The sequence below is a fragment of the Nicotiana tomentosiformis genome, chromosome 7 (assembly GCF_000390325.3).
Source record: "Nicotiana tomentosiformis chromosome 7, ASM39032v3, whole genome shotgun sequence".
NCBI lineage: Eukaryota > Viridiplantae > Streptophyta > Magnoliopsida > Solanales > Solanaceae > Nicotiana > Nicotiana tomentosiformis.
The window spans coordinates 99,134,656-99,145,750 of record NC_090818.1 but is presented as its reverse complement, the minus strand read 5'-3'; the positions used below and the strand labels follow the sequence as shown (position 1 = coordinate 99,145,750).

The 11,095-nt window shown below is 41.1% G+C and overlaps 3 protein-coding genes across 3 annotated transcripts; 2 read left to right on the top strand and 1 right to left on the bottom strand.

The window, feature by feature from the left end:
- The first annotated feature begins 219 nt into the window (after positions 1 to 219).
- On the top strand, positions 220 to 732 carry LOC138896082 (uncharacterized). The gene has a single exon (XM_070180860.1). It carries the CDS (start codon positions 220 to 222, stop codon positions 730 to 732), a length of 513 nt encoding a protein of 170 aa, XP_070036961.1.
- A 1,703-nt stretch (positions 733 to 2,435) lies between these two features.
- LOC138896081 (uncharacterized) lies at positions 2,436 to 3,101 on the top strand. The gene has a single exon (XM_070180859.1). The coding sequence runs from the start codon at positions 2,436 to 2,438 to the stop codon at positions 3,099 to 3,101; it is 666 nt and encodes a 221-aa protein (XP_070036960.1).
- A 5,533-nt stretch (positions 3,102 to 8,634) lies between these two features.
- On the bottom strand, positions 8,635 to 9,039 carry LOC138896080 (uncharacterized). Its single transcript, XM_070180858.1, has one exon. It carries the CDS (start codon positions 9,037 to 9,039, stop codon positions 8,635 to 8,637), a length of 405 nt encoding a protein of 134 aa, XP_070036959.1.
- Positions 9,040 to 11,095: the final 2,056 nt, after the last annotated feature.

Sequence of the window (11,095 nt, the reverse complement as noted above, 5' to 3'; positions counted from 1 at the left end):
TCTTCGAAAGGCTACAGAATTATTAGGAAATTCCACTTCATTGATTGCTTATCGTGCGAATTTATTGACTTTGAAATCTGAGTCTTTTTTCTTTCTATTCTGTCCAGTGCACCTTCTGCATGGGGTACCTTCAGCGGTCAATCCAGTCGACCAGGCCAGAGTCAATTTCACCAGCCACACCCACTGAGAGCTTGTTTTGAGTGCGGTCATACCAGGCATATGGTGAGGGACTGTCCTAGACTCAAGAGGGGTGCACCTCTGCAGATTGCACAGGCTCCACGGATTCCACAGGGTCCACATGGTTTACAAGCCATGGTTGCTGCTCTAGTTGCCTCTCCACCTGCTCTACCAGCTAGGGGTGGAGGTCAGGCAGGTAGAGGTCGCCCTAGATGGGAAGGCCAGACTCGTTTCTATGCTTTTTTCGGCAGGACGGAGGCGATTGCTACGGATGCTGTCATCACAAGTATTGTTTCGGTCTATCGTAGGGATGCTTCAGTCTTATTTGATCCAGGTTCCACTTATTCATATGTGTCATCTTACTTTGCTCGGTATTTGGATATATCTCATGATTCTTTGAGAGCTCTTGTATATATGTCCACACCTGTGGGACATTCTATTACTGCAGACCATGCTTATCAGTCGTATTTATTCGTTATTGGTGGTTATGAGACCAGAGTTGATATATTGTTGCTTCGTATGGTAGACTTTGACATAATCTTGGGCATGGATTAGCTGTCACCCTATCAGGCTATTCTGGATTGTAATGCCAAGACTATGATATTGGCTATGCCAGGTTTGCCATGGTTGGAGTGGAGGGGTACCTTGGATTATATTCCTAGCATAGTTATATCCTTTCTTAAGGCACATTAGATGGTTGAGAAGGGGTATGAAACATATCTAGCCTTTGTGAGAGATGTCACTATTGATACTCCAACTATTGAATCAGTCCTGGTAGTGAGGGATTTCTAGATTTATTTCCAGCAGACCTTCTGGGCATGCCGCTCGATAGAGATATCGATTTTGGTATTGACCTGGTGTCGGGAACTCAACCCATTTCTATTCTACCATAGTGTATGACACCAGTAGAGCTGAAGGAGTTAAAGGAACAACTACAGGAGTGGCTCGATAAGGGTTTCATCTGGCCTAGTGTTTCAACTTGGGGTGCTCCGGTTCTGTTTGTGAAGAAGAAGGATGATACTCTGCAGATATGTATTGACTTTAGACAGCTGAACAATGTTAAAGTGAAGAATAAGTTCCGATTACTATGCATTGATGACTTGTTTAACCAGCTTCAGAGTGCCCGAGTGTACTCGAAGATTGATTTGCGGTCAGGGTATCATCAACTGAAGATTCGGGATCCGGATATCCCGAAGATTGCTTAACTTCCAGCAGGGAGATGGTTAGAGTTGTTGAAAGACTATGATATCACTATTCTGTATCATCCCGGGAAGGCCAATGTGGTGGCCGATGCCTTGAGTAGAAAGGTGGAGAGTACGGGTAGTTTGGAATACTTACCGGCAGCAGAGAAGCCACTAGCCATGGATGTACAGGCTTTGGCTGATCAGTTTGTGAAGCTGGATGTTTTGGAGCCCAGCCGGGGTCTTGCTTGCATGGTTTCTCGGTCTTCTTTGTATGAGCGCATCAGAGAGCGTCAGTATGACAACCCCCATTTTCCTGTCCTTAAGTACATGATGCAGCATGACGTTGCCGAGGAGGTTTCTATTGGAGACGATGGGGCATTGCAGATGTAGGGCCGGATATTTGTGCCCAATATGGAAAGGTTGTGTGAGTTGATCCTTGAGGAGGCCCACAGTTTGCAATATTCCATTCATCCGAGTGTTGCTAAGATGTATCAGGATTTGATACAACACTATTGGTGGAGAAAAATGAAGAAAAATATAGTGGAGTATGTGGCTCAGTGCTTAAACTATCAGCAGGTGAAGTACGAGCATTAGAGGACGGGCGGTTTGCTTCAGAGACTTGAGATTCCCGAGTGGAAGTGAGAGCGTATTACCATGGATTTCATTGTTGGGCTCCCATGGACTTTGAAGAAATTCAACATAGTGTGGGTTATTATAGATAGGTTGACCAAGTCGGCACATTTCATTCTGATGGTGACTACATATTTTCAAAGCAACTGGCTCAAATCTATATCCGTGAGATTATTCATCTCCATGGTGTGCCAGTGTCCATTATCTCCGAGCAAGGAACGTAGTTCGCATCATATTTCTGGAGAGTCATGCAGCGTGAGTTAGGCACACGGGTTGAGTTTAGTACATCATTTCACCCCTAGACGGACAGGTAGTCCGAGCACACCATTAAAATCTTGGAGGATATGCTACACACATGTGTTATGGATTTCAGGGGGTTCATGGAGTCAGTTCCTACCGCTTGTTGAGTTCGCCTATAATAACAACTACCAATCGAGTATTCATATGGCTTCTTATGAGGCCCAATATGAGAGGCAGTGTTGTTCTCTAGTTGGTTGGTTTGAGCCGGGAGAGGCCATGTTGTTGTACACTGATTTGGTTCGGGATGCCTTGGAGAAAGTCAAGTTGATTCAGGATCGACTTTGTATGACACAGTCTAGACAGAAGAGTTACGCTGATCGGAGGGCTCATGATGTAGCACTTATTGTTGGAGAGAGTGTTTTGCTGTGGGTTTCACCCATGAAGGGTGTGACGAGGTTCGGGAGGAAGGGCAAGTTGAGCCCTAGGTATATTGGCCCTTTTGAGGTCCTTGAGAGAGTTGGTGAAGTGGCCTACAAGCTTGCATTGGCACCCAACTTATCGGTAGTTCACCCGGTATTCCATGTTTCTATGCCCCGAAAGGATTATGGTGATCTGTCCCATGTATTAGATTTCAGCTTAGTCCAATTGGACAAGAATTTGACTTATGTTGAGGAGCCGGTGGCCAATTTGGACGGGCAAGTCCGAAAGTTGAGGTCAAAGAACAATACTTTAGTGAATGTTCAATGGAGGGGTAATCCAGTCGAGGAGGTGACTCGGGAGACCGAGAACGACATGCAGAGTCGTTATCCTCACCTTTTTGTCACTTCAAGCACGTCTCTATGCACATTCGAGGACGGATATTTGTTTTAAGAGGGGGAGAATGTAATGACCCAACCGATTGTTTTGTGTATTTGCGCTCCGATTCCCTCTTTGATGCTTCACACGTGTATTTGTGGCTTTATGACTTGCATGGTTGGTTAGTTTTATTCCGGGAATATTTTGGATTGATTTTGACCATTTGGGTTTTTGATTAGAAGCCTAAGTTAGAAATATTGATCAAAGTTTGACTTTTGTAAAACTGACCCTGGAATTGTATTTTGATAGCTCCTATAGGTTTGTGTCGTGAATTTGGACTTCGGCGTATGCTCGAAATTGAATTCGGAGGTCCGTAGGTTGATTTGTGTTATTTTGCCGAAAGTTTTGGTTTAGAAGTTTTCCCAAGTTTGACCATAGGTTGACCTTTTGGCTATCGGGTTTGTAATTTGGTTTTGGGACTTGGAATAGGTCTGGTTTCTATTTGGAACTTGTCTGCTAAATTTGGTATCATTTGGAGTTGGTTTGATAGAATTCATAATCTTGGTTGAAATTCTAGAGGTTCTTGAGTTTTCATTTGAAATTCATGCATTTTGATGCCCGATTCATATTTCTAGATGTTATCTTTGTGTTTTGATCGTGCGAGCGATTTCGTATGATATTTTTCGACTTGTGCGGATTTTTGATTCGGAGCCCCAAGGGCTCGAGTGAGTTTCAGACATGTTTCAGAAAGGTTTGGACTCAAATACAAGTTTATGGTGTGCTGGTGCTATAGTTGTCGCAATTGCGAGCACCAGCTTCGCAATTGCGAACATGAAAGATGGGACTCAGATATCGCAATTGCGATACCTGGTTCGCATTTGCGAACATGAAAGAGGGGATCAGATATCGCAATTGCGATACCTGGTTCGCATTTGCAAAAAAATAGGCTTAGGTAGGTTATTTCACATTTGCGATAAATAGGTCGCATTTGTGAGGAGAGGTTTGCGAAGTCTGTGTCGCAATTGCGACATCTCCTGGGTTTATCATACGCTGCAATTGCGAGACTTTCTTCGCAATTGGGAACCTAGTGTCACAATTGCGATATCTGCAAAACTGAACATAAGGTTGGAAAGTTGGGATTTCATCTTATTTTCTCTTATTTTAGAACCCTAGACTCAGTAGGAGGCAATTTGAAGAGGGGGTGTTTATCTACAAATATTGGGTAAGCGATTCTAATTTTCAACTATATTTCATGATTATATCTTAGATTTAACATCAAATTTTTTAGAATCAAAGAAGAATTTTGGGGATTTTTGTCAATGTTTTGAAAAATGAAAATTTGGATTTTGAGAGTCGATTTGACTTGATTTTGAAAATAAAATGCATATATGGACTCATGGGGATATGGGTAGTCGGAAACTACCCTTGGACCCGGGTTTTGATCGGGCGGGCCTGAGGGTTGACTTTTGGAGAATTGTGTAAAGATCATAGCTTTATCTATCGTAATTGGTTTCTCTTGCATTATTTGATGATATTCAGTCATTTTTATTAGATTTGAGTCGAGTGGAGGCGAATTTTAGGGAAAAGCTATTTTCGAGGGTTGATTTGACCTAGTTGAGGTAAGTATCTTGTCTTACTTTACGTGGGGGAACTACCCATTAGGATTTGGGTTGATTGTTTTATTTGTTTTATGTGAAAGACGTGTACACGAGGTGACGAGTGTGTACACGGGCTATATATGAAATTTTGACCATATTAGACTTTTAGACTTCTTGCATGCATTTAATTGAACTTGTCATAACGTGCTATACCTTTCATTTTTAAATTTATTGTCACATTCTCTATTTGACGTTGTTAACACTTGTTCTATCTTTTATTGTTATGTTTGCTCTTACATGCTTTAGATGAAGTTGTTACCTCTCTTATTTTCTTGTTATCTCTCTTATTGTTGAATTACTCTTACTAGAAATTGTTATTTCATTGGTATATCTTCTTGTTGGGTTAATGATATTGAAGCTGTGAAAGCTATTGTCACATTGAGGTTGAAGTTGTTGATTGTTGCGATACCTTTACTTGTTGAGTATTTCTCAATTCATTTTGTTATTATTGAGATTTTTGTACACATTGTAGTTGAGTCGTGGGTTATATGTCATTGTAACATTGGTATTGTTAATTTTGGCATGTTGTGGCATATGTGCACATGTGATGCGAGTTGTTATTGTATTGTAATATTGATGCGCATGCAGCGGTATAAGGATAGGGGTTGATATGCATGCGGTGACATAAGGTGAAATTTATATGCGTGTTGCTAGTAAGGGAATTACTTGAAGCCACACTACAATATAAGGAGGCTAAAACTCGTATACCCTTTTCAGGAAAAATATTTTCAAAAAAATATCTAAATGCAAGGCTCACGCGACGATATAAGGAAAGATTGTGATTGAGATTGTGAAATGTGAATATGAGGCGTGGCACCTCGGCTGTGATTCTTGTTGTACTTTCTTTGTTAAAAAGGCTTGTTGGTTGAACAATTCTTGTCAATTCTTCATTTGTGTAATTTGCATTTATTCGTATTGACTACTTGTTGATCTATTCATGCGTTCACTTTGTTTCCTTTACCGTCTTAAATTTCAGTTGTTAATTTCAATTAGTACATTATTTATTATCATTCATTTTCTCGCTTTCCATTATTAGACTACACTATATTCTGTTTAGTTTTTCTTGTCCTAGTAGGTGTCTTGACCTGGTCTCGTCACTACTCTACCGAGGTTAAGCTTGATAGTTACTGTGCACTAACATGGTATACTCATACTTCAAGGTATACTTACTCGACGTTCGCAGGCCTCAGAGTCACCTTATGCTATTTTCTTATTATTGTTATTCTTATTATTAGAAAGTATTGTATTAGAGATTTTCGTACCTTTCTGTAGAGCTTATAACTCAGTTCCACTGGTTTTGGAGATTTTGTTGTTGATGTTCCACTTTGGAGTTATTATGAGCTTTAGCGGTCTCTTTTCTTATCTTAGTTTTGTTGTTTATGTTAAGCTATAGGTGAATGTTTGGCTTACCTAGTCTTAGAGACTAGGTGTCATCACGACATCCTAAGGTAAAAAATTGGGGTCGTGGCAAATAAATACGAAAAATAAAGAAGACATAAATTTTTATTAGAAAATCTCCTTGCTCAAGGGAATAAAAATCACGACTCAACTCTGGAATTGTTTCTCACAAACATCACTAAAACAACGAGCAGTTTTAGGTTACAAAATTCCTTTATAACCTAAGAGACTAAAATCTAGTTACTCAAATAGCTTACAATCCAGAGATTGTAGCTATACACTCTAAACTAATCTTTTAGTGTAGAACATAAGGATTGTCACTCAATAGTTCTTATAAAACACTCCTAGAATAGAATGTGTAAGATTAGAACTTAATCACCTATTACAAGATCAAGACAAACTAAGTAAAGCTTGAATCAATTGCTGGAATTTGCTTTTTCAATTTGTCTTGCTCTTGTTGTTGCAAAAATTACTGTTCACGTAAAGGATCTCTCATATTTATGTGTAGGTGCGTAGCTTGTGCAAAAATAAACTCGTAATATATATGAATATACAATAGACGGCCAAAGATAGAACAACATTAACCATGTTGTACCAAATCCCCTAATCCTAGCAAATAAATGAAGTAAAACAATTTCCTTTGATCTCTTAAAAAAGTAAAATTTGCTTTACTTCCTTAAATCTTACCCTAAACTCAAGCCATAAAGATCTGTCAAAATTTTCTGACATTATCACGTGATTGACAGGTTAGCAGAGTAGAAATACATCATCGTCGAACGCGAAAGTGAATTCTATCCTTGCTAAGATTTTTATGCTGGAAAAAAACCACCACCAGACTCAAGGTCTGAGACTCAGCAAATAACATGTTTGTAAATCATCAAAACTTAATTTCCAACATTTCTTAATCATTTTCATCCAGAAACCATTACCTATTTGAAATTCATGTTAAACCTAGGGTCGCCATAGTAGAAGCTTTCTAGACATAGAAGTGACGTCTTATAATTGAGCTAATTAAAGGTATATACGTAACTATCTCATGGAAAAAATATATATAATGATATAAGACACCACACACACACACGTACTACTCCATCCGTTTCAATTTATATGACACTATTTTTTTTAGTCTGTGCCAAAAGAAGGACCTTTTTCCTTATTTGGAAACAATTTACCTTTATGCAATGATTTATAACCATACAAAATATATGTGCCTCATTTTATACTACAAGTTCAAAAGTCTTCTCTCTTTTCTTACACTACATGCCCAGTCAAATGAGTTCACTTAAATTAAAACGAAGGAAGTATTTTCTAACAAGATGCTAATGTTGAGATTCAGAAACTTGGATGCTTAAACAAGTACTGTAGCTTACATCTTTTTAGAAAACTTTACATATATAGAACTTGTATATTATATATTTTTGAAAGAAATGTTTAATTTCAGTAATACTATTATATATCCCCTCTCAATTTATGCAACACTATTTGGTAGAGCTTGTACTCTAAGAAAAAAAAAAAGACTTTACCAACTTGACATTTATATGATTTTAAAAGTATATCATTAAAAGTAAAATGTGAAATTTAAAGTTACATTATTTTTAAATATAAATAAAGGTCAATCTTCTTTTAATGGAGTAAAAATAAAAAAAATGCCAAGTTGAAATTGAATAAATGGAGCACCTTTTTTCTGACTAGAAGCCTTAATTTAGAGGAGCATCTTTTTATGCAACAATAGAATATGAGACTTTTGCCGTATAGGCGTATGTGTGGAAAAAGACTCAAGAATCAACGACACGATTGAAAAAACAAAGGAAATTGATTTACGTCCTACTTTTACAAGAAGTGCGAACTATGTGTCTTGTCAAACAATTTGACAGGAAAATTGTATCAATCAAGTTTAACTGAAACACTCTCGCCAAGATTGTATCAATCAATGAACAGTACCTAGATACAGATGATGAAGCTGCAAGATACAGATGATGAAGCTGCAGAGCAGTTAACTGAAACTCTCTCGCCAAGATCCCCGAAACATCATGTCATGACCTAATTTTTTCTATAGGTCGTGATAACGCTCAACATCGCCACTAGGCAAGCCAACGGTGAACTACCTACGTGATTAATCCTATTAATAAGTTTTCAAGTAATTAAATTCCATTTATTAAGAGATTTGAGAAGTAGAAAGTTTAATAAATATAACGAAAGCAACTGAATGCAATTATAGATATATAAGTACTCCTACCGAAGGACATCAGTAGAAACTCATAATGGCCATATCTAGTCCAGAAAGCCGTCTTCGGAACATCCGAATCCCGAATCTTCAACTGACGGTATCCCGATCTCAAGTCGATCTTAGAGAACACCTTGACACCCTGCAACTGGTCAAACAAATCATCAATGTATGGAAACGGGTACTTGTTCTTAATGGTAACTTTGTTCAACTGGCGATAATCAATACACATCCGCATAGTCCCATCCTTCTTCTTCACAAATAATACTGGTGCACCCCAAGGTGGTACACTCGGTCTGGCGAACCCCTTTGCTAGCAACTCCTCAAGCTATTCCTTCAACTCCTTTGGAGCCATACGGTACGGTGGAATAGAGATAGGCTGGGTACCTGGAGCCAAATCAATACAAAAATCAATGTCACGATCTGGTGGCATGCCTGGAAAATCAGAAGGGAAGACATCGGAGAACTCCCAGACTACGGGCACTGAATCAATCACCGGAGTCTCTGTAGTAGTATCCTGAACATAAGCTAAATAAGTCAAACAACCCTTCTCGACCATGTGTCGAGCCTTCAGAAAAGAGATAACCCGACTAGATGTACTGACAAACGTATCCTTCCACTCCAATCTAGGAAACTCTAGCATCGCCAAGGTAACAGTCTTGGCATAGCAATCAAGGATGACGTGATATAGAGACAACCAATCCATGCCTAAGATGACCTCAAAGTCGGTCATATCGAGTAATAAAAAATCCGCTCAGGTCTCATAACCACAGAAAGTAACAATGCAGGAATGATAGATCTAATCCACAACTACCGAATCTCTCACTGGTGTAGACACATAAACATGCGTACCCATAGACTCACGAGGAACTTCCAAGAAATGAGCAAACAAAGGTGAAACATATGAATATATAGACCCTGGATCAAATAGTATCGAAGCATCCCTACCATAGACAGAAATAATACCTGTGATCACGACATCTGAAGCCACTGCATCTGGTCTGGCCGAAAAAGCATAGAACCTAGCTGGAGCGCCACCTGACTGGCCTCCACCTGACTGGCTTCCACCTCTAGGATGGCCCTTACCTACCTGCCCTCCGCCTTTGGGTGGCCGGACGGCTGGTGAGGCAACTGGTACTGGAATCATTGGCTGCTGACCCTGCTGCACTGCCTTACCCCGAAGCCTGGGGAAGAACCTCTGCACATGACTGAGATCCCCGCACTCAAATCAACCTCTCGGTACGGTGAACTTTTGACCTGAACTCTGACCCTGATGTCTTGAATACCCACAGGAGGAACCCTGAATAGCTGGTGGGAGGTAGGAACTCTCTGGCATGGCACTGAAATAAGGTCACATTGGAGTATCCCGAGAAGGCGGCGATGTTGGATATGTGTGCCTGCTAGACTGACCTCTCACATACTGGCCTCTACCCCCAGTAGGGGGCACTTCTGAACTCTCCAGAATACCGAAACTGCTTATCCCTCCTAGCCTGCTCCTGGATACGCTGACGTATACCCTCGATCCTCCAAGCTATCTCATTAACCAGCTCGTAAGAAGTCTGCATCTCAACCTCTCGGGCCATAGTGGCATGAATACTAGAGTGCAAACCTGTAAAAAACCTCTGCACTATCTCTGCATCGGTAAGAAGTATCATAAGTGCATGGCGAGACAACTCAGAGAATCTCGCCTCATAGTCAGTCATTGACATCTGACCCTGCTAGAGCGACTCGAACTGAAACTGCAACTCTTCCCTCTGAGAGGGCGGAATATACCTATCTAGAAAAATATGGGTGAATCAGTCACAAGTCATGGGAGGAGAATCTGCTGGTCTACCAAGAAGATAGGACTGCCACCATCTACGGGCCCGACCCTCCAGTTGAAAGGTGGTAAAGTCCACCCCGTGGGACTCCAATATCCTTATATTGTGCAGTCTGTCCCTGCACCGACCAATAAAATCATGGGAGTCCTCATGTCGCTCAACCCCAAAGACAGGAGGATGTAGCCTAGTCTATCTATCCAATAGCTTCTGCGGATCGCCGACCGCAACTGGTCTGGGCTCAGGCATGGCTGCTGCAACTGGCTGAGCTCCGCCCATGGGTAGTGCGTCTGGGATATGATATACAGCAGCTGCATGCCCTGGAGCCTGAGCGGTAGGGGTCTGTGCTCCATCTCCCGCTTGAGATGTGGTTGGGTCTGCTGGAAATAAACCAGCCTGAGTCATAGAATTCATGAACAGCAGCATACGACCCATGACCTCCTGGAATTCCGGTGCGGACATGAAATCCACCAGGGCTGGCTCTGCTGCAGGCACCTCGCCCTGCTCCTCAATAATAGGATCCTCTACTGGATCCACTGGTGGAAGGACTGGAATAACTCTAGGACTCCCTCGTCCTCTACCACGAGCTGGAGCCCTCCCTCAGCCTCAGCCTCTAGCAACGGGGGGAGCAGCTCCTCCATGATCGAGTACATCTGCCGCGCATGTTCTCACCATCTGTGAGAGAATAAGAGAATGATACTTAGCACAACATCAACTGTACGATAGGAGATGAAGAAAATAGTAGTTTCCTAACACCCTAGAGCCTCTAGAAGATAAGTACGGACGTCTCCGCACCAATCTGCAAGACTCTATTAGGCGTGCTCATAACTTGTGAGACCTATGTAAACCTAGTGCTCTGATACCATGTTGTCACGACCCAATTTCTCCTATAGGCCGTGATGGCGCCCAACGCCGCCGCTAGGCAAGCCAACAGTGAACAAACTACATGATTACTCCTTTTAATAAGTTTCC